The sequence below is a fragment of the Dermacentor silvarum genome, chromosome 5, assembly GCF_013339745.2.
Source record: "Dermacentor silvarum isolate Dsil-2018 chromosome 5, BIME_Dsil_1.4, whole genome shotgun sequence".
NCBI classification, from domain to species: domain Eukaryota; kingdom Metazoa; phylum Arthropoda; class Arachnida; order Ixodida; family Ixodidae; genus Dermacentor; species Dermacentor silvarum.
This window is the reverse complement of record NC_051158.1, coordinates 15,949,762-15,976,863: the sequence shown is the minus strand read 5'-3', so window position 1 is coordinate 15,976,863 and position 27,102 is coordinate 15,949,762. Positions and strand designations below refer to the sequence as shown.

Here is a 27,102-nt window from a genome sequence, read left to right as displayed (position 1 = left end):
CCGATTGGGGTCACCATTTGGGTGAGGCGCATTCATGCTGATTATTCAAGCTCAAGTTATCCACTGAGAGCCAATGTCATGAATGAAATAGTGGAACGTTTGGCTTACAGAAATGTATGGTGTCAATCAGGACCTGCAACTGTGATCGTATTATCGAAAGTGCACTTGCAAAACCTGTAGACCAAGCAGCCACGTGCATATCTGGGAATCTAAGCATACAACCAGGATGGGCCCTCACTTTCATTGGCAAGGTGCTTCCTCCCCTTTCTAACTGCTGCACAGCCACCGCGAGAATTTTGTTCACTCTTCTCCAAACTGCAACTTTGGCCGCCGACACCCGACGAGACGGTGATGGTTAGGCCTAGCCAGCATGGGTGTCGAGCGGCCAGTCGTCCCGGGAAGCTCGCCTTTGATATATGTTTGTACCTGTAGACGAATAGATGTTGAAAGGCTGCAATGACGGTAGCATGCGTGAAGCAGGGTGTGTGGGCGATCAGCCGGCAACTACCACAAACAAGTACTATAGCAAAAGTTTGTATGTGTGCATACTGGTAGGAATGACGAAATCTCGCGTGTGAGCAATGTTCTGAACTGATGAATTTGTGGAAGACAGTTTGAACTGACAGCGTCGTGGAGTCAGAGTCGCGTGCGTGATATCTGCACTTTGCGACAACGCACATCACAACGGGCGAACACTCCCTTGGAGTGTGCGTAGAGTTGCTATTGCAATAAAATCAAAAGATGGGTTGCTATGCTACCTCGCCATGATATCATGAATTTTCACGGCGTCTACTCAGGCCTAGTGAATTTTTTATCAGTAAAGATGAACTATATTGTATTCTAAAAGAGTGAAAAACTGAGCTCTGCAAGTTTTGAGAACATGCACTGCAAAACAATGGCCCAATATGGAGAAATGGAAGTTTTGACACAACTTTTTCCTCTAGTAATTGACCAAATAAGAGGTTTGAAACGTAACTTCGATAGTCTTAACTTATTTAGAGTTTCTCTTAGTGTCCCTTTTACAGCTATGAAACTAACATGCACAGCAAGATCAACCAACAGAGTAACACTAACATGCACAGCAAGATCAACCAACAGAGTAACACCAACCTCTCTGAGAGTTGTAAGTGCCTGCTGGTGTTGCACCAGGCTGTCGCCCAGGTGGTGAGAACGCTCGCGCAGCGTGGCGGCCTCCTGCCGCAGTGGCTCGAGGCTGTTCTGCGCCAGCTTCAGTCGCTCCTGCACGTGCTTCAGCTCCGCCTCCTTCCGAGCCACATCCAGTCGCAGCTGCAGGGTCTCTTCCCGGGCTGCTGCCAGCTGCTCCGTCACCATCCTGCGTGGCAATAGCGTATGGGCCCCCTGTGCTGAAGTGGCGAGATGACTCGGACAACACGATGATATGAACAACGATTGGTATCATAAAAACTTAGAGGACGCTTAAGTTTCACCTTTAAGAGTGGAATACAATAGCATTAAAAGATCCTTGACTGCTTCTTGAAAGTGCAAAGTTCAGCTGGGCACGCTTCCCGGCTGCAGTTGCCGGGAAGCGTGCCCGGCTGAACTTTGCACTTTTAATATTTCCGTCTGAGAAGACTTAACATAAAAAGCATGCGTTGTCGATGCTTTGTTTCGTGAAATTTTTTTGTGTGCTGTCACTGTCCAAATTTCAGCTTAGTCTCGAGAGACACAGCTTTGCGCTTTGTCGGCGCACCTCCCGTTCCTACCGCGGCGAATTTCCGCGCTCGCTTTCTCCTCCCCCTCTCCCCTATTCTCTGGACGCTCGCACGACCGCTGGCGACGCGAACGCAAAACAGCTGGCGCCATCTTGTGCACACTGCGCCAACTTGCGATGCTTTCCGTAGCTTTCGTTCGCAGTCGGTGCACGGGTGGGATGCGCTGTGCGGTAATGGCGGCAGATACGCACTCACGTAGGCAAACTTTCGCCCATCTCGATTAAGGGCAACTTAGGAACGGAAATTTCGCGATTATTCTGCATGAAAAACGCTGTCCAGAAGAAAAATTACGATCGTTATAACCGATATGCAGTTAATAATATATCGTTATATATGGGCTTTTTCTCATAACCCTAATGCATACGTTGATACTCTTAGGTCGACTCATCGTTATAACCGATATATTGTTATATGTGGTATCGTTATAAGTGGACTGCACTGTAGTAAGCGGCCTCCCCCCTCCCTACCCTCCCCTCCGATCCTTGCAGCCTAGCGCACGCCCTGTCGCTCGGGCGGTGCCGAGTAAAGCCCCTCTCCCCCGTCCCCCTACCCTCCCTCCAGAGCGTTGTGCACGACTGGAAGACGGCACACTTCCTTCTCGTTTCCCGCTCTTGCGTGCGAGAGATTGGGTCATGATTGCCGGCTCACCCTCACACGCTTTCACATGCACATAAAGCATACAGCGCGCGGCAACGATTTTATTGCCCGTGGACTTTACACGGAACCTCAGGCAACGACGACGCTGATGGCAGAAATGCGCCTGGAGTGTCCACATAATTGCTATCGCAATAAAAGCCACCCCCACTGCTATTTTCATTATCTCGCAGTCTCAAACCGGTGCTCTCGCATGCCAATCCGCTGGCCACCGTAGCCACCATCACGGCAACGCTAGGCCTAGCTGATTTGATGTATGCTGCTAAGCTTCCTGATGTCTGGCGCCGTGTTTTTCATTTAAAGAATTCACCGTCAGCAATGGCGCGCGAAAAGCACCACATGTGCATAATGCCGGTTCCCAAAGTTCAGCTTTGCCACAATACAGTGATGTTATACCCGTGCCACACGGGCAAAGTAAAGTGCACTTTGAGCGAATGCACTTCGCGGCTAGTGTCATTTCGCAGGCTGCCACACGGGAACGCTTAGTGACACTCACTGCAGAGTGCACTTATCAGCGAGTGTGTTCGGCGAACTCACTTCGCGGCGGCAAAGTGTGTAGCCTCGTTAGCAATGCTTAGAAGATACATAAAGTGATATTGAAAGAAGAGTCAGGAGTAATTTTTAATAACATTGTTTTAAATTGCTAACGTTACAAGATAATAAAATGTGCTACACCGCAAAAAAACCAAGAACAGCAAAAAAACTACTCTTGCTCTCGGGCTGTTCACGACCACACCCGATAATTACTGCGCAGTTGTTTGGTGAATCGAGTCGTTTTGACTGTTGCTGGTCAAGTTTCCGTCGTTACCAGCACTTATAAAGGTGGATTGTAAATGTTTTTAACAATATTAAACTGTTTTCGTGCACACATTTTTATATTAATAAACATATGCTTTCCCGTCTGACTCCCGGTCGCCATGGTCATCAATTTGAAAGAACACTTTTCTTTCTCGTGAAGCAGCACACCGCCAAAGTGACACTCAGCGCGCTGAAGTGCACTCGCTCAAAGTGCACTTTACTTTAACCGTGTGGCATGGGTATTACACGGTGAAGCCTACGCAATGCATTGCAGTGAAGCATACCAAGAGTGGGAAGGGGCCAACTGTTACAGAACACAATATGTATTCCTTCATTATACAAGCGTGCACCCACCGTCTCTAGTCCCAGTACGAGCGCTAATACGACTAATAAGTATACTGGTAGGTCTTTAGAGCTATTTCAGACGTACCTGTGGAGATTTGAGTTTTCGGGGGCAGTAAAAAACATGCATTAATTTTTTGGGTCTACCCGATTTTTCTTAGGTTTTCACGGCCCCTAGAGAGCCCCCAAAAATTGGAGCCGGCCCGGCGCCAGCTCCCCGAAGTTTCGTTTCTGCCGTTATCGGGAAGCGGGCGTTTGCCGGTGTGGGCAGTTTCGTTGGCCGGCCTGGGACAGCGCCGCTGCCTCCCTCTGCGCCGTAGCCGCAGTGTGCAAGGTCAACACATGACTAGAAAGTAGAGGAAGCATAAAGGAGAAAGAAGGGTTCACTGCCATTTTCTACACGTGGCTACGGTAGCGTGGCTGAGACGTCGGCATGTACACGCATGTTCCGGCGCAACGCAGAATTGGCGACCTTGCCATTTCAGAGAGAGTGAAATTTACGGCGCGTTTTTTTTTTTCTTTCTTTCTTTTTTTTTCGTTTCGTTCGCGCGCGACATTGAGGGGTCTCTCCTAAGCTTTTACTCTATGGCGGTGCCGGAGCAATGCCGGTCGGAGGCGCCGCCGCGTGATTTGGTTCGAATTAACGATATTCGACTGTAAATTAAATGCAAATGTTCTAGTCGCATTCCGTGACTGTCGCATACGCGTGGCGGTTCGGTGCACATGTTTTGCATATGTGCGGGCCTTGAAAATTTTTGCTTTGGTTATAGTGTGGTACCGCTTATAGTGCGGATATTAGAGACTCCGGCGGCTTACGTTATAAGCGGTCTACACTGTATTTCACCGGTGACCTCTTTTCACCGGCGAACAAATGTTAGACGTTATCGCTCAACGCAGGACGCGCCTGCATGTATCGGAAGTTTCTAGACCGCTATCGATGCCTCTATCCGTTGTCTGTTGTCACCGTCGCTTATGTAATCTGATTGTATGAGCGATGCAAATTGTCTAGTACTTTCTGAAAGACACGCGGGCACTAGGGATGACTCTGGAACTTTCGATGACTCACATATAAAAGCTGACGCGTTTCACCGTTACTCAGAATTCGATGATCGCCGACTGTGTTCGCCGCTATTGCTCTCCATCAGTGCAACTTGCTTTTGTGGGCACAGGTTCGCCCAATAAAATGTCCGTGTCATCATTTACAGTTCTACGACTGTTTTCTTCACCGTCACTACTACGTAACAATACAGTTAAACCTAGTTATAACGAAATTGACAAATTCCCGAAAAACTTTGTTATAAAGAGGATTTCGTTATACGCAAGTTCGGCATGAAAATTCGAAAAAGAAACACTTACCGTATTAACTCGATTCTAACGCGCCCTCGATTTTAACGCGCACCCGTTTTCTGTTTCGTCGAAGCACTCATCCTTGGAATGTCACACCAGGTACTGGATGCGTGGACACGTGTCGTTTCGCACAAGCGCGAGGCGTCGGAAACGAAGAGCGAGTGACACGATGGCGTCGTAGCGTCGTATAGTGTCACCTAGTGTCAGGTTAGTGAAGTGAAGCGCAGAGACTTGCGTAGTAACCAAAGAGTGGCGCTGCCAGCGTGTTGAAAAAACTAAACAAAAAAAATGTGTTTTTTTTTTCCTTTTCCTCCATCAACTGGAAAAGGAGAGTGCCGGCTTGGCGGGCTAGGCCAGCTGCAGCAAGCCATGAGATCAGGTTTGAATGAAGGTAGGGGGAAAGGTCACGCCTGCAGCGCCAAGATCGCCGGGTCGAGGGTTGCAGGCCCGCCTCGCGCACGCTCGCACGCAAGCACACGTGCGCTCGCTCTCACCTCACAGTCACCATGAATTCGAGCGCGCCAAGCGCGACGCCGCCGCTTCGCATTCCGTCACGGCGGAGAAGGTGCTTCCGGTTGCTGCTCGCCCAAAAATGACAAAATTTGGGGCGAATTCTCTAGGTTGTCGGCGGGGAAAATTCGTTATTTCGGGGGGGTCTCCTGCTGCCACTTCATTACGTAGAGAGGTCTCAAATACATGTGCTTCTATGGAGTAAAGGCGGGGAATAGAAAAACTTCGTTATATCCAGGAATTCATTATATGGAAGTTCGTTATAAGCAGGTTTAACTGTATAAGCATAGTGCAGGGTTATACTTTTGCATAGGATTTCCAAGGAGATGTTACAACTGTTTGATATAGACAATTATTCAATATGTCCTGGTCTGATATATCCAGGATCGACTGTATCTGATATTCATCGTAAAAAAAGAGAAAAAAGAAATATCAGCATCAACAATCGCTGCCATAGTCAGGCAAAGAATTATGACAGAGTGCATTTTTAAAGTTACTTTCACTTTAATATGATCCATGGAATTCCATTCATTGCTAAGGTCATCAAAACTGCCACGTCAAACCCCTGCAGCATTAACAAGAGGTTTCCCAATAGCAATATTTATGCAAGACATTCCAGCAATGGAATGTAAAACTATAGGAGCAACGTTAAGGCACAGGAAGACAGTGGCGTGCGTATTAGAGAGCAAACGGGGGTAGCCAATATTCTAGTTCACATAAAGAGGAAAAAATGGAGTTGAGCAGGCCATGTAATGCGTAGGGTGGATAATCGGTGGTCTGTTAAAAGTTACAAAATGGGTGAAAAGAGAACGGAAGCGCAGTCCAGAATGGCAGCGAACTAGGTGGTGTGATAAAATGAGTAAATTTGCAGGCTTAAGGTGGTGCCACCTGGTGCCACCTGGTGCAAGACCTGGTAATTGGATATCACTGTGAGAAGCCTTCGTCCTGCAGTGGACATGAATAGGCTGATGATGATGATGATTGCACTGAATCAAGATGACGTTCCCACACAAATTTTGTACCCCTTTTGCTTATACAACGGCCAGGTGCGACGTTGTGAAGCAAGTAAGGTGAGCGAAGATCAGCAGACTGCGTTACCCACCTATGGTTCTCGGCCATTTCCTTCTTGTAGGTGTCGAAGTCTTGCTGGAGTTCCGCCAGCGCTGCCTTGGGATCCTGAGGACCTGGCCTGGAGGGCTTGCCAGGCAGCCGGTCGGGTGTACGCTTGCTACCCACGGCCGGCGTCGATGCCAACTGTGGCTCAAAGATACTTTCGTCTTCCTGCCAAGAACAATAGAGAGCAGCGAAGTGTAAAGTTTGCTAGAAAAATTACTCGACAGGACTCTGATGCTATTGTCAACAGGCATGGCGACGGTTCAGCTAGCTTACGAATGACGGGCGGTGGGATGAAATTGCCTAAACTTTCTCCTCGTGGCTTCAAACGGCATTGCGACTTTGAAAATTGATCGCTTTTGACAACATAATTCGTTATAAATGCACAACTCGCAATGATTACACTTGGGTGGAGAGGCTAATTGTCTTTCTGTCTTTATAAAACTATGAATGGTCCGAAACTTAGAAAAATAATACGCTATAACAATGCAAGAATGGTTGAAGCCACAAGAACAAGATTAGACAAATCCATGTACTAACCATCATGTACTGACATTAAACGATCGTAGCGTCAGAGGTCCCTCTGGTAATATTTGGTAGGAAACTCTATGCTGCAAGGAGAGTTCTTTAATTCACCTGATGACAGACATGGAAAATTTGTCAAATATATCAAACGACAAACTGTTGGACAATACAGCTCTGCATGCAGCTTTCACCTGGCAAGAAGTCATTCGACAGCAAATATAAGGACCTGTGCAACAATTTAGTAAATATGACTAATGTTGCATTGTCTCTCATGTCACCAGGAGCTCTCAATATGCATAGTGGCATTCAGTGCTAGTGTGTTATGCAGTGCTTATCAAAAAATTTATTTATAAACACGTATTTTTACATTTCATACGTTACATTATTTAATTTTTCATGGATTAAATTTTAGAAAGTGTTTTTAGCACTAATTAGTAATAACCATGTAAATACCACACAAACATAATTAGGGATGAAGCACCTGTGCAATGACTAAGGGACTTCTTAGAACATCAATGTCCAATCCGTTGGACAATGGCAAGCAGAAAGCCAGAAAATGAAAAATCGAAAGAAGAATTGCATTAATGTTTCGGCAAACAAATTAGTACAACAAAAAAAATTTCTGCAAAAAAAAAAAAGGCACCGCAAATGGCAGGTCTCAGGAGGTTAATGGCACACTTAAGGCAGAAAATTTAAGTTCAAGTTGCACTTACAGATCAGTGTTCTAAATAGATTGGAGACTCAAGAACAGGGCTTCCATAAACAAGAAAAATCAAGCAGACACGAGAGACAAGTGGTATACCACAACTTCTAAAAATTGGGAATTGGCACCCGTCCTCGCAAGTAAATTAGTCCTGGATATTAGTCAATAATAGAAAGCTTTCAGACATTGCATTCAGACATAAAATATTACTGTCAACTTCCGTTAATTCAACCCCGATGGGACCGACGAAATGAATTGAATTATCAGGCGGGTCGAATTAAACAAGATGCAGAAAAAACAACAAAACAAACAAGTGATTCATTTGGCAGTATTTGCCTGATTCTAACACACCCCCAAATCAAATGCGCGCCCACTCTCCATGTAAGCCAACATAGAAATGACACTGAAGCTCCTGAACAAAAAAATCTAACACGCACCCGATTTTTAGCAAGAAAAATTGTAGCACAATGGCAGTTGGTTTCCTAAGGTCAGCTTCGCCACACAGTATTTTAAAGTAGCTTCATCGCACTACACCCGTATTGTGCGACAAAGCATGCAAACGTTGCAAAGGCAGTTTTGGTTTTTGTCTGACTGCACCACACAGGTTATTTTCGGCCCAGTTACTTTTTTTCTTTTTTTTATAGCGCATGTTAGAATCGGGTAAACACCATAATCAAACATCGTGAACGACGTTTATTGCTTGAAAATCTTCCTAGGGCAGGCGGAAAATAGGCGTGTTTGATGGGAGATGATGTGTGCTCAACACATTCACTGTCCACTAAGGTTTGCCGAGACAGACGCTGCCAATAAAGGGGTTGCTATCGGGAGTGACCATAGGGGTCAGGTGCATGCGTGCTGACTGGTCAAGTTTGAATTTTACGACAAAGGCCAATCTTAGGATCGAAATAAAGTTTGGGCCCATGCAAATGCATGAACGAAGGCAGAGGCCTTTGCCAGGAATCGAATTAACAAAAAATTCGAATTAACCGGAGTTGAATTAAGAGAAGCGAGTGAATGCTAGACAGAATTCTGCAAGGTGAAGATGCACAGCTGTGGAGAAAATGGCCGGCACCTACCATCGGTGGGGGCAGTTCGATGTCTTTGCGGCCACTGCTGGTGAGCAGGGCACGGTACATGTCGCGCTGACGCGCCATGGAGGCCACCAGCGCCATCTGGCGGTTGCGCTCCTGCTCAAGTTCTTGCAGCTGGGCCATCACGCCCTCAAGCCTCTCTCGTAGCTCAGAACTCCTGGACAAAGAAGTTAGGTATGAACGTATTCAGCAAGCCTTTGTCCACAATGTCAGTAGTTATACAATGAAACATGAGTACAATGCACACGTATAAAACAAATTATTCACCATGTTGAACTCGCAATACTTACAGACAGACACTTTCAATGTGATGAACAAAGCAAATTTTTAAAGGCCCTGTGGACAGTCAATTGCAAAAGGAAAAAAATCCGAGGCTGCCTAAGCACTTCTCACTAGTTGTGAATGCGAAAGTATTAACGTCCAATTGAACACCGCTGAGCAAGTAAAAAAAATTACCATTTAGAACACTTATCCTTTGAATGAACATATGTAATAAAAAACTGGAAGTGGCATGTCATCATCGCCATCCTACGCAGGAACTTCTTTTGTTGGCCTTTTGTGATAACAATGGCGATGACAGTGGTGGGGGGTGGGACGCGTCGGTGTCCACCAGTGCGGCGTTCCTAACGCGTTCCTCACTACGTGAGCAAGCTCTCGCTGGCGCTCACATCGGACGGCTTCTTCTTCGGGAGTATAAGCAGTCTTGGTCATTCTCGAAGAACAAATGTGGAGCAAGAACTGACTTCTTTTGTTTATACCCCACCAAGCCTCTCACTGACCTACTCTTCGCAAACGCTCATTGGCTGCCTGACTGACTCGCGCCCTTCTCAGCGCAACGCAACTGTCTGCCTCACTCTCGCCCCTTTCAGCGGGCACAGCTGCCTGTGTCACTTTCACCATTCTCGCTCCCACGTCACGTGACCATCACGCCAAGCAGCCCTACGGCACAGGATTGACCAAGAACAGCTCCCCTGTTAAAACATACTTCTTTACTCTTGGACTAAGTGGCTGAATTAGCACGAGGTCGTGCTGGTGGAGTCCAAATTATTGATAAGCGCGCTGAAAGGTGTCTGAAATTCTAGTCGTTCTTATTTTGGCCATCTGTGGGGTGAGTGGCAGTGCCGCCAAGCTGTCCGGACTGCACACGTTATGCACTAAATATCAAATTTTTGCTTGCTTGAGTATATGCCACTGTTTTTTAAAGATGCCTATTTGTGTAGAAGACGGGTGCCACAAAATCAACATCAGATTTTGGCTTTTCTTTAGAAAAAATGCTTTAGAGCTTGCCAACGTAACTGAGAGTTGTGCAAATTTTGGTTTCGATGAACGAGACTTTTTTTGCATTATCCAAATACAAAACCAACCAATATGGAAACGGTTGTTCTGTTTAACTGGCAATTGGGTTTAAATCATTTCTGTTTACCGAGATTCTGCTGTATACACTCGAGTAAGGGCTGCACTCGTGTGAGAGCCATTCCCTCAATTTAGCAGCCCAAAAGTCGAAAAAGTGTCCAATGACATTGCACGTGGCATGAGGTGTGATCAGACATGCGTGAATGTTTGAAGGTGTGATCAAAGCAGGAGTGCGTGAATACTTGAATAGCACTGAATCGAATGAAATAGTGAAGGTTCAAATAATTCGATTCGCAAATCAAGTATTTATGTGTTCGATTTTTCAAATATTCGATATAATCGGTGCCGAGTACTACGCAGGGCAACATGTTGCGTGTACCACGGAGTCCCTCATACTCAATGCCGCCAAACGGAGTGTTTCACTTTTTTTTCTGAGCAAAAGGAGGGCTGAGCGAGGATATCGCTGGTCGCGATAGAAAAGTCCTCAAGATCGCGACAGAAAAGTTTGCCTCTTACACGATCGTATACGGCAACTTTGTACACAGACATCAGCGCTGCCTAGGCTGCATGGCAGCTTGCAGTGACCCACCTCTCCTCCGCCACCTTCTTTTCTTCTTCCTCTTGTTTCTCGCTCAGCTCTCGCACCACTGCCAGCAACTCGGCGTTCTTCTGTTGCAGCTCCTCGATGCTCCTGCACACGCGAATGAGAAGAGGAAACACTGTACCCAGCACTGCAACAGTCTGGCTAATGACATAAGGCTGAGCAGGTTGGTAGTGAATGAGGGCGGAGTTGGCAGTTGCATTAATTTCTGGGATTTTAAGTGCCAAAACCACAATATGATTGAGGCACACCATAGTGGGGGACTCCGGATTTTTTGACCAGCTGGAATGATTTAATGTGTGCCTAAATGTACACGAGCATTTTTGCATTTCACACCCATCAAGCGCGGCTGCCACAGCCAGGGTCGAACCCACGACCTCTAGCTCAGCAGTGCAACGCCAGAGCCACTAGGCAACCGCAGTGGGTGATACTGGCCTCGTCCCGTACTTTTGTGCCACTTGGACCCCAACAAGTGTGTTGGTAAGGATTCGTGATTTCAAAAGGCAGGCATGCAAAACACGCAAACAAGAGGAACGAAAGAGACAACACAAGCAGCTTTTGTACTGGAGTACAAAAACTTCCAATATAGCAAAATAGGTCGCACACGTAGCAGGATGTTTTCTGCGGATAGCATTTCTTGTGCCTTGCTTCTGTTGTGTTTTTCCATTTTCATCGTGCAAAGCGCATCTACACCTGTGCTCAGGGAAATAAGCTTATTCGCTAGTTTAGCGCTGTGTGTATACATCTTGTCGCACGTGTCTAAAGCACAAAAAAAAAATCTTTTTTTTTTTCTGTTCGAAAATCTTGGACACCAGCAAGCCCACAAAGTGACAAAGAACTGGGATAAAGTGACCAGCCCAAATGCACTCGTAATAGGTGGACCTGGTCACTCTGGCTACACACCTGAATGTGACAAGATGCTTGGAGATCACTTCGGAGGCAGTGAGCGGAGGCGAGGCGTCCTCATTGGATGAGCTGATCTCCTCCTCTTGCGACATGGGAACGCAACCACCACGGGCATCCTCGACCTCTCGTACCAGCTCACACACCTGCAACATTGACACCTTCCATTTGCACCCTCTTTCACATGCCTGACAGAAGACATTGGGGATGGCCTGGCAATAAAGCATGCCAGAAGATAAACACAGACACTTCAAGGTAGCAAGGCAGAAGCTTGTGTTTAAGCGGAAATAACTGCACACGACAGTGCTCAAATCTTTCCAAAAACGGTCTCCGTTCGCGGATGCATGACTTTACCACGTCGTACCTTCGGTCAGCGGCTCTTTTTTCCAGGTGGCCATAGTATACAAAAACATGAGAAAGTATGTAGTGAAGCACGCAACACTGCTCAGGAAACCAGACCTTTTCTTATAAGATGTGATCACTTGCACTCTTCAGAGAGCCCTGGGTATGCAAACAAACAACTACTGTATTTATTCGAATACAGATTGACCTTTTATTCTCAAAAATATTACCCAAAACAAGTTATCTAACTATAATCGTGACCAAAGAATAGTGGCCTATATTCATGAACAAAGAGAGTACGAAGCTAACGAAATTCCTGCAATGCGAGCATGGCTCGGCCATGCTCGCATTGCAGCTCGCAGCGCCGCAAATATCAGCATGTTTTCTTCATCGTGTGAAATTATTGCGAGGAGAGGGCAAAGTGGCAAAAGTGGCATCAACGGTAACAAACGGTAACGACTGCTTGGGAGCGGCGGCGGTTCGCTCTGAAGCGCTGTGAGAGCCGGAAAAGGCCTAGCGACGATATCGGTGGCGAGTGAAAAGCGGCGAAGCTGCCGGCGACGCCAGACCATAGCCACGACCACTCCTCTGTCGCTGAGTGGTCACGTTGCCATGCCGCAGGGAAATCCTTTGTACTGTGTAACAGGCAGATCTCGCCGTCGGCCAGCGGTGCGCAGTTCGCCCCACCTGGGTGTGACCATGATTGAATGAAATGGCGCATCGGGGCACACCGGTGCGATTTGCCGAATTTACCATCATTTTCGTGGACTGGTTGCAGGCCAGTGTGGCCTGGGCGCAGTGCGTAATAAGGGTGGGGAGCTGTGGGGGGAGTGGGGGGGGGGGGGACGCTTTTTCGGAACGGCACGGAAATTTGAAATTGGCAGTGAAGTTAGGGAGGGGCTCTTGCATGGGTGGGGGCGCTTGCTCAGAATTTTACGGTAATGAAGTTTCGCTATATTCGCACACCCCTCCTGCAATGTAGTGACCAAACCAAAGCGTACCTGTCGAGAGAGGTCCTTCGCTTGCTGCTGCCACCGGCGGAGCTCACGCTCAGCATGGGCGAGTGCGGCCCGTGCCTCGTCCCGCTCATGCGCTCGCTGCTCCTGCTCCACCAGGGCACCGGTCAGCTGCTCCCTCAGAGTGGCCACGCTGGAGACACACTTCTCGTACTCCTGAAGTCACGAACATGCTGGCTGTTGAAACTCTCAGCCATAAAGACACATCGCCGTATCTACAAGTGCATTTCTACTCGCAGCTCTTTCTCAACTCCAGCGGCCATGTGTGGACTGATAATCATTAGGCTACCCGCATGTGACACATACTGTCGGGACGCCCGACCCCCTTTCATGTCCCCCGATATTTATCTTCCCCACAGAACAACTCGCATCACTTGGCGTTCTGCTTTCCTGCATGACACATGCAACGCCAGGTGCCGGCCTCGCAGTTAAGAAACTACAATAAGAGATAGCACGAGTGCTAGTGCCACTGATGGCATGGATAGCTCGGGAGGAAAAGCAAGCTACTTCCTCCTCTTTGGCTGCGAAATGTCAGAGCGCTTCACGTGACTAACCAGCAGGAGCCAACGGCACGGGCAAACACTAGCACTCGGATGCACTTTGGCTGGGAGTGCACCTGCGAACTACTTAGGCCTCGAAGCCTGGCAAGGGTGATTTCTCACTTGATATAACTGCATGGAGAGTCAAATATATTCTCGATTCCCCAGTATGTCTCAAGGGACCTTTCCTTGCTTATTAGCTATACTCGCGGACAACTTTCTGTGGCAATGAAGGGAAAGCTACGGAGGCAAAGCGCGCACAAGTGAGAGTGCTTCTGAAAAGAGTCCCTCCCTTAAATACAGGTTTGTTTAGGCTGGGGAAGAGAAAACAGAAACACCGTATTAGCAAGAGGTAAATAAGACAGAACACACAACTGAGTGTAAAAGTTTGCTTATTTTGCGGCTTTTCCCTTTCGCATCCGAGCAAACGCGAAACCGTCGCACGTGGAAGCTGCGTCGATTCAGCGTCTGTTCCGAGCAACCAAATGCACTGTCAAACACTGCCGGACTATTTGGCACGGTAACACATGTGCAGCAGCCACGCGCCCGTAGCTTTCCTTTCATTGCCACAGAAAGTTGTCCGCGAGTATAGATGGTAATATTTTCATTTTATTTAGTAATACTGCAGGCCAATACTTTGGCCCAAGCAGGAGAGGCAGTACAGCAAGCAAAAAGAAAATACAGACACGCGTAAACAATGTTGCATAAAATGAACATAATGCATAAGAAGAAGCGGGGATCACACTTCAACATCCCTAAAATTAACAAAAATGCTTTGCCAATGCAGCCATGAAATCATTTGACTCAAATAAACCAATGGGAAGTGCATTCCACACGCTCACCGTTAGGGGGGAAAAACCATACTTGTAAGCGTTTGTTTGCAAGTGTTTGTGTATAGCACAAGCAATAAATACCATGTTTGTGTGTTTGCACAACTGTGGGTGTCCCCTTTGTTTCCAAAAGCTTTTCTACTCAACAACATGCGCACAGTAACACAAAGCTTAAAGAAAAAATGAAGTTCTTTCAGCTCATGCACAGAGAAGACCAGTATTTTATACCAATTGGGCCAGTCATAAAGTTACCAGTTGAAGTAGACAAGATTACCAACACTTGTAAACGTTCCCCCAATGTTCACCCAGTGTCATCGTGCTTTGAGTGATGCCAGTCCTCTTCACTGACACCAACAGCACCAAGAAGCATGCAAGTTTGCCTGATCACACGAGCGAGAGAAAAAGCTATAGGACACTCGTGATTCTGACACTTGTGATCACATGCAGCGATTCTCCACTCATATTGGAATAGAGATGCATGCGTTTGTAATAATGGCATTCTACTGTTCATAATCTCTTTCGTTGAGCAGTCATCAGAAGCTATGACATTTTGATACCTAGTATACTGGGCACAAAATTATGCACGCAAACGCGACAGACACACACAGGAACAGCACGCTTTGGAAGGATGCTTGCCTGCATGTGGCGTGCCACTATGGGGACCTTGTCGGCCAACTCCTGGGAGAGTTCGCTGAGCTGCTGCTGCAAGGCTTCCTTCTCACGGACTGCCTGCGCCAGCGCTCGCTGCTGCTCCAGCCGCTCCGACAGAAGCTCCGTCAGGCTCAGACCGGACTCCCTTGCCAGGCCGGACACGTGTGCGGCAGGGAACAGCTTCTCCACAATGCTGCCTGCATGAACACACACAGACATGGTTAAATGCTGGGCAAATTGGTAGATGAGGAATTATACTTCGCTTCACACGCTACGTAAATAGTGCACTTGTAGAAATGTATAATTCATTTCATAGTGAACTGGCTTCTGATCTGGAATTGGTGTTCAAAGTTGCGTTTTGATCGTTTGGTGCCGAGTGCGAGACACAGCAATGATAATTCCATCATCAGCAGGACGACTAGTGCCATCTAGTGGCAGCATGAGGAAAGTAACCACAACATGGGTATGTGCATGACACTTAAAGTCATAAATACATGGTGTTCTATGAACAACAAGTTATAAAATGTTCATCGTATCAATAATTTCATTATATTGAAGTTCATTAGATCGAGGTTTAACTGTGTACTGTATGGAGATAATCTTATGTCAACTGTCATATTGTTTGTATGCCTTGAGCTTACAGTGTGTGATTACTATGTTTTGGTTGCAGAATGCAGGCAGTGTGCTGTGGAAGCTCTGCAATGAGTGCAGTGGCCCAGACGTGTCACTCTGCTGGTAATGGTTGCTTTTCAACCAAAGTGACCACTTGCGATTGTTACTTGGCGACCGGATCACTAAAGAATGTCACACGACCACTGCGACTCGCTCACGTGAACGCCGCCTTACCCTTCCCCTCAAGCAGGCAGTTGGCCAGCTGTAGCTCCTTGCGCAGCGCCTCGATGGCGGCATCCCGCTTCGCGAGCTCCTGCTCGTGGCTGGCCTGGCGCTCCTTCAGGGCCTCCTGGTAGCGCTCTCCCACGGCCCGGGTCTCCAGCAGCAGCGCCTGCATCTCCTCCAGGGTGGCCACCAACTCATCGATGCGCTGTCGCCGATTCTCGGACAGCTCCTGCAAGTGCCACCAATCAGAATCGAGATTCATAGAGGTACATGCAGCAGCGCCCACTAGGGGGCAGGCTTAACCTCTAGGCAGCTCTTTACTTTTCGGAGCTAGATCAGGATGCCTTAGAACACGCACTTATAAAGCGAAATACAACAAGGAAGAAGTTGTGCTTGCAGCAGTAAAGCTAGGGAAACGATAGAGCATGTTTCATTAAAATGTGAACATATCGTTAATTAGGATTTCACAGGACCAAAAAAAAAAAAATGTCCGAATTAACCGAATGTTGAATTATTGAGGCTATCAAGTAAACAATAAACAAATGCTTGCTATGTCAAAAAGCTTTTATTTACTGAATTAATCAGCAAATCAGGTTTCTATTTTGCACAAAAGCAGTGCAGAAGCTACAATTCTCGTGATCTCGTGACTGATCAACGCTCGCAGCAGCAAAGGATTCCCAACTTCTTTCACAGCTCGGCTGCAGCGCGCGTCGTCACATGAGACATGCTTTTCACCACCACGGGCACATCCCGATTATTTTTTAGCCAGTGCGCTGGTCGCCAAAAGATTGTCCATCCATCGTGATGTAGCCGGTTCGAATGAAACTCCTGTTTGCCGCAACCGCTGCGGATGAAATCGCGGCCACTATTGAAGCGATCATGGATAGCGACATTGCGATTCTGAAGGCACACGGCCGACGCATGCATTGAGTTAAAACAAAACTACTGTTTGCAGCAACAACAGCTGACGAAACCGCGGTCGCTATCGACGCAATCATGGATGGCGACTATGCAGTTATGAAGGCACACGGCCGACACTGTGTTATGCACAGCAGTAAACACAGCAATAAATGCTTTAAAGGCACAAATAGAGACAAAGCGTTCCCGCGTTGCTGTTATTCATATATGATTTCCACTGGTGACTATGGTGATGGGGACTCTGCCATTTTGGTTGGACGCCAGCACCGTTCTTGCTCTTTTGCATCGCACATTTGCGGCGCTCTGCACTGGCCAAGCTCCGAGACTTCTGCGAATTAACCGATGTGCAGCCAAAAAAGTCCGAATTAAAGAGATTTTGATTGCACTAAGTAATGCATGCGCCTGCCGGGACCCGAGGACGAGTCCGAATTAACTATTTTCCAAATTAACAAGGGTCGAACTAACAACGTTTTACTGTATTCCGGAGTGGCATTGAAAGAGTTTTCTCCCTTTGTCTCGAGCAGCATGGGAAGAAGAAAGAAAAGACTGGGAGCGAGTGTCACATAACAATTTTAAAGCATAGTCACAAAAACTGTGAAGGAAGGCTCACAGGAAATCAGCCCACAGAACAATAGGCCACTGGTAATTTTCAGCCTCCTTGAATGAAGACCACACGAAGACTGTGGAAGAGTGGAGTACAGGCATGAGTGGAGAGCATGGCATGGGGAAACCATGAAGCGGGTGTCACTAATTGCTATCACGAACCAAACACTCTGCAACCCTCTGCAGGGCTTATTTCCCAACAGTCTACACGCAGAGAGGCCCTAAAGAGGCACTTACATGTAAGCTCCAGCTGTGAGCATCATGAAGAATAAAAAGTAGCCAAGAACATGTGATGCGGTTCTGTTACTGCAAGCTTAGTACGTAAAATACCTTTTTTAAAATAAGCTTTTAAAACCCAGTGCACCGTCGCCACCAACTTGCAGTTTTGGTTTTTGCTTTCATGTAAGACTGCAGGGTGCAGATAAATTTCGGAACCATTTTCTTGCAAAAAGGGAGACGTAAGCATGGGGCAAGTACAGTACGTAAACAATGCCATGCACAGCAAGAACAGAGAGCAATTATGTAAGCCAAGTCTTGCGAATACCGTATTTACTCGAATCTAGGCCGACTCCGATTCTAAGCCGACCCCCCAAAAGTTCGAAGTCCAAAAAAAAAAAAAACTTACCTCGAATGTAGGCCGAACGAAAAAGCGAGGACAGCATTCGCAAAATGAAACAGCATTTATTAAATTTGAACATGCCGAGCTCATTCTATGTCACCATCGCTGCTAGCCTCGTCGCTATCTTGCTTACTGCTGACATTTTCAAACAGTGCGCTATATTCAGTACCACCCAGCGCATTAGAGATGCTGCATTTTTGGAAGGAGCGCACGTTGCGGCGCACGCAAAAACCATCTCCCGTGGCCCCCTCCAACGACAGACCGATGCCGAAGTTCCGCCCGGTTTGAACGTTTGATGATGCCTCTACGGCTAGCACAACTACCGCATTTACTCGATTCTCACGCTTCCTCGATTGTAACGCGCACCCGTTCTCCGTGAGGAAAAATTTAGAAAAATAGATTTCCTCCCGATGCACTGATGTTGCGATGAATAAAAAAAGTCGCAGTTTCGCCCGAAAGGCGATGCATGGAATGCGGTAGCAAATTAGTAGACCGCTATTAACAAGCACGGTGTCACGCGCGCTCAAGCAAACATGAACACACCTCGCTCGTTGACCGCGGAAAAGAACTGTCGAAACGCTTGGAGACGAAGCGCGCCTTCGTGCTAGCATGCCTCTCGCTTCAACGCGGTGAAAACGCGGCGCGCGGCGGACTTTACCAGTCGCAGATTGCTTTCAAGATAGGGCCAAGCCTGATCGTATCGCCGGAGTGGATCGTTGCAGATTACGTCCTGCTTCGGTCCACTGAAACCGTTCCGCATTGCTTTGCTGGCGAAAATCCTCTCCTTCTGTTTGCGCCAGTCCCGCTCGCAAGTTTCGGATTCTCCGAACGCCCGTGATGCGGCCCGATTTCCGTCCGTCTCCGCACAGATGATCACTTTCCTTTTAAATGCGGCATCATGATGAACTCGGTACTTCATGCTGATAGATAGAGCAGACGCTGAGAACGTGAAGACAGACGGTAGACTATTGCCTAAGCACGTGTACTGCAGCACACGGAGGAAGCTTCCGCATGCTACGGTAGCTAGGCACGACGCGCGTGCGAGGCGGCCATTTTGAAATGCCGACTGCCGACGCAGATTTAGGGTCGTGTTGAAATGCGCGTTAGATTCGAGTAACTACAGTATTCGTTTAGAAAGCGGCACTATAGTGGCATCGCCCATTTGGTGCCATTACGATAACGCCACACCGCGCGCCGATGCTGCACCATACCGATACTACCGATACGACGCAGGTCAAAATGGCGACGTCGCTCGTGTACTTCAGCTGGCTACTGGCGCGGCTAGTAGCGGCTGCGATACTGACTTTTCTAGATGGCGCTAACTATGCACCATATTTATCAGTTTCAGTTAAAAACTGGCGCGTTTTTTAAAATCCTCGAATCTAAGCCGACCCTAGAGTTTCGTATGTGATTATTTGAAAAAAACTATCGGCCTAGATTCGAATAAATACGGTAGTCCAGGCAGCAAGCTCACCGGCTGGGGCTGCTTCACAGTTAAATGCAGAGCAGGAGCACAGAGTAAGTAAAGGTCAATGGCACACCTTGTGCATGTCGACCAGCCTACGCTGTGCCTGCAGCTCGTTCTGGAAGTGAGCCTCAAGGTTGGTCTTCGCCTCCCGAGCTTCGTCCAGAAGAGCGGCCGTTGTCCTTGACCTCTCCTCCATCTCTGCGACGCTCGAACGCCAGGACTCCAACTGCCTGGTCAAAGAGTTCACCTAAAAGCGCACGAAAGACAAGTGAGTGCGTGTGCATGCTTCATAAATTAATCAAGACACAACCAAGGAATTTTCTTGTACTAGTATGTCGGGACAATGCACAGTACGATCAACTGCTAAAGGGAACCTTCTTCTTCTTTCTGGGGTTTTACGTGCCAAAACCAGTTCTGATTATGAGGCACGCTGTAGTGGAGGGCTCCGGATTAATTTTGACCACCTGGGGTTCTTTAACGTGCACTACAACGCAAGCACACGGACATTTTTGCATTTCGCCTCCATCGAAATGCGGCCGCCGCGGCCGGGATTCGATCCCGCGAAGGGAACCCCCAGATCAGCAATCAAGTTAATGTTACTGGAACACCTCTTTGGATTTATTGGAAAGAAGTCGCTGATATAATCAATTGAACATGCAGTCATATAAAAAATTTGTATGCTGGGCTTTATGTCACAGCTACCCTATAATAAATGGCAGAATACCAACTGCATGTTTCCTTCAATAGACTGTACTGCACATATATACAGTCAACTTCCGTTAATCTGGCCCTGATGGGACTGACAAAATTAATTATCTGGAAATTCAAATTAGGATGCAGAAAGAAAGCCAAAACGTACCACTGATTCATTTGGCAGTATTTACCTGATTCTAACATGCACCTAAATCACGCACCCGCTATCTATGAGCCCAAAGTATAAAACTAACGTAGAAATGACATCAAAGCTCCTAAACAAAGTAGAAATCTAACGTGCACCTCATCTTTTAGTGAGAAAAATGGGCAAGGGTCTAATATGTGTTGCACAATGGCAGCCGCTTTATAAATTCAGCTTTGCCACACATTTTCTTTTTAAGATGAGCTTCACTGTTAAGCATATGAACACTGTGAAGGTGTTTTCGATAGGACATGAAGTGTGTTAAATGCATTCACTGTCCCCTAAGTACCGCCAAGACAGACGCTTCCGCTTAAGTTCTTGCTATTGGGCTCACCATAGCGGTCATGCGCACATGTGCTGACTGGTCAAGTTATATTTATCTGGCAAAAGCCAATTTTAACATCGAAATAATGAAAGTTTGGGCCCATAGAAACCCACGGGCGCCGGCCAGGAGCTTCGGTCGAGATCAAAGTAACTGAAAATTTGAATTACCTGGAGTCGAATTAACGGAAGTCTACTGTACAGCTTTAGCAGACAAACGTGAATGCATGATCAAGACAGAAGCATCATCTTCGTTTACTCACACCGTACACATGTGCAAAAACAAAGCTCACCACCCAATCATCTTGAATAAAATATGGATCACAAAAAGCACCTACCTAGTTCAATTGCATAGTACGGTTTCGGGGAGTGCATTTCTTATGCAGGATAAAATTTAGCGTGAACATTTTGAAACACTGAAGGCAGAAAGGGCAAATTGGTCAGGTCACACGCTTGTAGCGTGTGTGTATTGTTTTGATCCTGTGACAGCCATGAACCAATGATATGGTTCCGTCATACACTCAGTGCTGCCACTGACAAACTGCAATTTGGAGCAATTTTTGGAGCAGCGAAATCTTAATTTTGGAGCAGTTTGGAGCATCCAGTTACAGACTTCGGAGCACTTTAGAGCTAATAATAAAATAATAGATGTCGCGCAAACTTGCTGTGGGCATCCTGATTTGAGAACTCTTTACCACAGGCGTCAACCAGGGTCAACCCGTGCGGCGCCAAGTGACATGACGCATTGCGCTCTGCATACTGGGGTTTTACGTTCCAAAACCTAGATTTGATTATGAAGCACGCCGTAGTGGGGGACTCCGAATTAATTTTGACCACCAGGGAATCTTTAACGTGCCCCCAATGCACGACACACGGACGTTTTTGCATTTCGCCCCCAACAAAATGCGGCCACCGCATCCGGGATTGACATGATGCACATTCCCTGCTTTTGTCTGTCACACAGATTGGCCTCAATGAGCTGAAGATAACGCACAGAAACCACCTGCCATAAAGATGGAAAAACCCTCCCGTCTTTTTGGAAGAAATCTGGAAAGCGGAATTTTCGAAACAATAGAAAATTGCCATAAAGCACAGTATGGCCCACTATTAAATTGAAAACCCATTGGTATTTAAGACAACTTCGCTATTTCTTCAGCTTAAGAAGGAAAAAAGCACTTGATTCTATTCGACAGACATTTTATCAATAAAAAATATTTTCCAGACTTTCATACATGAACTGAGTCGTTATCAGTGCTGGCACAGTAATTTGGTATTTCCTTTAATAAGAGTAGAGCATACTACACATCTGGATTCCTAGGCACCTAAGTTACTGATAGCTAGCAATATTCGTTACATAATGTGAGTACCCTCCTGAGCATGCGCAGCACCGCATTCTTTACACTAAATTTGTAAACTTAGAAGTTTGTGTTAAATTTTCTGATATCGATTTGATATGCGGCTTTTCTTTTTTCCATTTGATTCGAAATCTGTTATTCGGTATTCGCACACGTCTAATAAACAGTTAAATACTTCGTTATATCAAGAATTTCGTTATACAAAAGACTTCCGTTAATTCGATTCTGACGGGACGAACGAAACTGGTCAAATTATCCGGCAGGGTAGAACTAAACAATACGCAGAAAAAATGCCGTAACACGTCATTGATTGACTTGAGTTTTTGCCTTTAAAGTTAGCTTTGCCGCAATACAGCCGCTGTTACTGCTACTGTTACGGGACAGAATATGCGTTTCTTATTTTGCACACACACATGCGCTGTCTCTGGTCACAGTACGAGCACCGAGACGCCTAATAAGTTTACCGGCAGGCCTTCAGAATGTTAGAAAGACCCTCGCTCTTTTGTTGGCCCTAAACAGTCCCTTGAATTTCTTAGTTTTTTCATCTTACTGCCTTCCTTTTCGCTAGCTTTCCCAACATACAGATGGTTTTTCTACACTTCTTGGCGCAGGCGCATAATTAAGGAATGCTAGGCCCCATTAACATTTTCACATACAAGACTTGCATGGCAGGTGAAACGAGAGCTCAAATCACCACAGCCACATCAGAAACAGCTCTGAATGAATGCCAGTATGCTTATTAGGCATCTAGGTGCTCCTACTGTGACCGGAGATGGGGGTGTGCGCCTGTATAATTGAGAAACGCGTACTATGTTTCGTGACAGTGGCTCCTTTCCATTCTTGGTATGCTTCACCGCAATAATTTGCATAAGCTTCACCGCATAACACGGCTGTATTGCGGTGAAGCTGACCAGTCAAGTTCGAATTATTTGCGGGAGGCCAACTTTGAGATTGAAATAAGGGAAGTTTGGGCCTATAGAAATGTATGGGTGCCAGCCGGGACCTGTGGTTGGGATCAAATTAACAGAAGTCTACTAAATTGAATTTGGTTATATTGAGGTTTAACTGTATATCGTTGTAAGCCAGTGTTTTGAACAAGAAGCTGTTGAAGTGTAGCAGACTAAAAAAAAAAAAGAGGATGAAGTGTGGCCAGATCTACCATCTTTGTTGTGGCATTCCTGCTGGCCATCTTTCCATGCAGTGTAAGTAAACTTCTAGTTTGAACACCCCTTCCCTGTAATAATATGCCAAACTTCAATGCACAGATGCAGGACAGGCGAACATGTAGTTAGAAAAAAAAAAAAAAACAGGGAAAAGGGATGGCAAACCTGCTCCTTCTGGTGGTCGAGCTGCGCCTGCAGGTCGAGGGTGAGGCCTGCCTTGCTGCGGCGCAGCTGTGCGGCCTCCTGTCGGTGCGTGGAGGCCTCTTCCCGCAGCTCTTCCAGCTGGGCTTGAATCAGCTCCCGTTCCTGCTGCAGGCGCTTCTCGGCATGCTGTACAATAGAGGCAATAAATGGCCAAACCAACAGGTAAGCATGAGGTTATGATTATGAATTACATCTATGCATACGAGGTGTGTTCAAAATGAAACCAAACGGCAGAGGGAGTGCGCTACGGCTACTGAGCGCATGTAGCGGCAGGTTTAGACAACAAACTGCCATTTGCCGCGTTTCGCTCTGACCGTTAGTTGGCGAGCTACAGCCGCTGAAGTGAGCACATGAACAATCTGCTCTTTGGAATGGTGCCAAAGTGGCAATGAAGAAATTGGAAGAACAGCGTGTGTGAGTGAAGTTCTGCTACAAAGTTGGGAAAGCTTTTAGAGAGACATTTCAGTTGCTTAGCCAAGCATACGGGGAGGACTGTATGAGTCGCACGCAGTGCTATGATTGGTTCAAGCGTTTTGAAGACGGAAGAATGTCGGTCGGTGACGATCCCAAGCCTGGACGACCTTCCACATCCACAGATGATGACCACGTCGAGAGAGTTCGAACTGTGATTCGTGGAAATCGTCGTTTGACTGTTCGAGAAGTCGCTGACGAAGTGGGTATCAGCGTAAGATCATGTCATAAAATTTTGAGTGACAAACTTGGGATGCGTCATGTCAGTGCAAAATTCGTGCCACGTTTGTAAACTGACGAACAGAAGCAGACCCGCGTTGAAATCAGCCAGGAACTGCTCACCGCTCCCAATGACGACGAAAACTTTCATAAGAACATCATAACAGGCGATGAGACATGGGTTTATGGCTATGATCTTGAAACGAAAGTGCAGTCAAAGGTTCTCCTCGTCCAAAAAAAAAAAAGCATGCATGAGTCGGTCAAAAATTAAGGTGATGTTGGTTATGTTTTTTGACTACAAAGGCACTGTCCTGTCCATCAGGAATTTGTGCCACATGGTCAGACGGCAAACAAAGAAGTTTACCAGGGAATCCAGCACGTTTGAGAGATTCTGTGCGCAGTAAGAGGCCTGAATTGTGGGAAAATCAGGCTTGGATGTTGGATCATGACAATGCCCCGGCGCACGCGTCGCTTCTTGTCCGCAGCTACTTAGCGAAACACCACACTCATGTTGTGCCCCACCCACCATATTCTCCGGACCTATCCCCAGCAGACTTTTTTCTATTCCCGAAGCTGAAAATCACCTTGAAAGGACGTCGTTTCCAAACCGTAGAGGAGATCCAGGACAATGTGAGAAGTGACCTGCACGCCATTCCAGAAAGTGCATTCCAGGAGGCTTTCCAACAATGGAAGAAAAGATGGTAAGAGTGCGTTGCCAGTACAGGGGACTACTTTGAAGGGGACAGCACTTAAAATGTTGTACCATAAGCAGTAAAGGTGTTATAGCAAAAGTTCAGTTTCATTTTGAACATATGTTCAGGCACCCCGGCATGGGGTGTTATATTAGTGTGCAAACTACACTGCACATGTGCACACCAGACAGCTTTCCCGGAGAAAGTGAAATTGACCTTTCATCAGACGGAACGAAGAGCAGATATGGCACCACCTTGGCAGAGGTCAATTTTGCCCTCCATGATTGATAAAGAGCTGTGTGTCACTCCTGTTGTGTCTACATCTCTCAGAGGCGGTGTGAAGCTTTGTCGGCAGGGAGACTGCAGATGTGTGTGGGCAGGCGCTACCTGACAGAGCAGACTTCACTGCGATATTTCTTTGTTCTCCTGTACTGGTAACCAGAATATAATGTATCCTTTCAATTTGTCTCTTTAAACCAAGTTCTGTGTTGTCAATCTTTCACACGGTGTTTTTGTCCAGTGCGGACACACTACAATGCCGCTATGACAAAAGTGCCAATGGTGACTGCGCAAGAGTGACAGGTGCCACAGGTTCCCAACATTTATGGTCATATGATAGATCAGGGCCAGAATAGTGCAACGATTGCTTTTGCTCAATTCTATACCTTTCTTATCACCCACCATTCATGGCCAGCCGATACAAGTGATAAAGTGGCTGAAGCAATGCTCAGACCACTGACAAAGAACAAACAGAAACAGCATCGAAACAGAATTGTTACAGTATCCCAGCCCAGCATGAGGTAACATTTCACAACTATAATTATGATAAGCTCTGAGCAGATAGAAATATTCTGGTTGGCAGGCTGTGCAAATTGTTTTTTTTTGCACTAATAACATTAAAAGAAATTGAAAAAGAAGAGTGTAGAAAGCAAAGTATGCAAGAGCAGCCAGCCGGGATGCCATGCCGTTCACAGATGCCACAGGTGGTAAAGAGGGCCACCTAGCTGAACCAGAAGTCCTCGCAACAGATTTCAGCACAAAAGCCCCGCTTTAACAAATAAGAAAACAGCCTGAGAAACAGCTTACTGTAGTAACTGTAGATGTAGACTGCGCACACTGACTTAAAAAAAAAGCTTCCCTTTCCATGCTTCACACATGCGCCCATGCGTGGTATGGCGGTACATACCACGCATAAGCTGCTCTAAAACAAAAGGAACAGACAGGAAAAGACATTGCCTAGCAACAGATTTCATGCCCAAGATCCTGGCCCCTTGAAACTACTTGGCCTAGAACACATACTCCTTCACAAAGTCAAGAAAGTGACAACTTACGCTTCCGCACTTTAGTTTTCTGCATATTAATCTTCACACCTGGCCTTGGAGTTAGACATTCAATTAATAGCATGTCATCCCCCAGTGTTGGTGTCTTCTTTTAAACTGGTTCCAGGAAATAGCCTCTGTTCTCTTTTCAACAATGGCCCAATTATTGTGTACTCTATTTTTCACGCAGCACCCGTACAGTTAAAATTCTACATGAAACACTATGAGTGCACAAGCACCAATGTGTACTTACCTGTGCACTGAGTAGCTGCAACTGAAGCTCCTCGAGACGCACTGCCTGCTCCCGCTGTTGCTGCTGGCTGCTGCTCAACTCTGACTGCAGTGCCTCCACACGTTCTGAACACAAAGCGCATGCAGTCACAAACTGCTTTCAGTTCCCGCACAGAAACAACAGCAAAGGAATCATTTGTACAAGAATGGACCTTTCCAACAGCATAATTGCAACCATGCAAACCTGCCAATTTGTGCATGTTAAAGTTTGTATAGAAAAAATATAAAGTATGGGGTTTTACGTGCCAAAACCACAATCTGATTATGAGGCACACTGTAGTGGGGGACTCCAGAAATTTTGACCACCTGGGGTTCTTTAACGTGCACCTAAATCTAAGTACACGGGTGTTTTCGCATTTCGCCCCCATCGAAATGCGGCCACCGCGGCCGGGATTTGATCCCGCGACCTCGTGCTCAACAGCCCAACACCATAGCCACTGAGCAACCACGGCGGGTAAAGTTTGTAAAGAAGTCCCGCACAATAAAGTTATTACCAACAATAAAGTTATTACCAACCAAAAGTCCCGCAGACACAACCCATGACCAGAAAACGTCACAGGGTCACAGACCTTTTATGGTATCCATACACACTCTCTTAACAACGATTTACCTTTACACGCAGCAAAAAACTTTGAAGAGCAGAGACTGACAAGCAGCACATTCTTTTGAGGTTAAC

General features: G+C 46.6%; 1 protein-coding gene across 2 annotated transcripts in view; it reads right to left on the bottom strand.

Moving 5' to 3' along the window:
* Positions 1-27,102, bottom strand: part of LOC119452946 (nucleoprotein TPR-like) — a 134,634-nt gene that overhangs the window by 98,149 nt on the left and 9,383 nt on the right. For both annotated transcript variants that reach the window (XM_037714907.2, XM_037714909.2), the window contains exons 5-15: positions 26,389-26,492; positions 23,396-23,560; positions 19,570-19,743; positions 15,898-16,117; positions 15,037-15,248; positions 13,017-13,187; positions 11,674-11,819; positions 10,759-10,860; positions 8,802-8,973; positions 6,487-6,665; positions 1,111-1,333 (exon numbers count right to left, since the gene is read on the bottom strand). In XM_037714907.2, the coding sequence (XP_037570835.1) occupies positions 1,111-1,333; positions 6,487-6,665; positions 8,802-8,973; positions 10,759-10,860; positions 11,674-11,819; positions 13,017-13,187; positions 15,037-15,248; positions 15,898-16,117; positions 19,570-19,743; positions 23,396-23,560; positions 26,389-26,492 (1,868 nt within the window). The remainder of the gene's footprint in view (positions 1-1,110; positions 1,334-6,486; positions 6,666-8,801; positions 8,974-10,758; positions 10,861-11,673; positions 11,820-13,016; positions 13,188-15,036; positions 15,249-15,897; positions 16,118-19,569; positions 19,744-23,395; positions 23,561-26,388; positions 26,493-27,102) is intronic.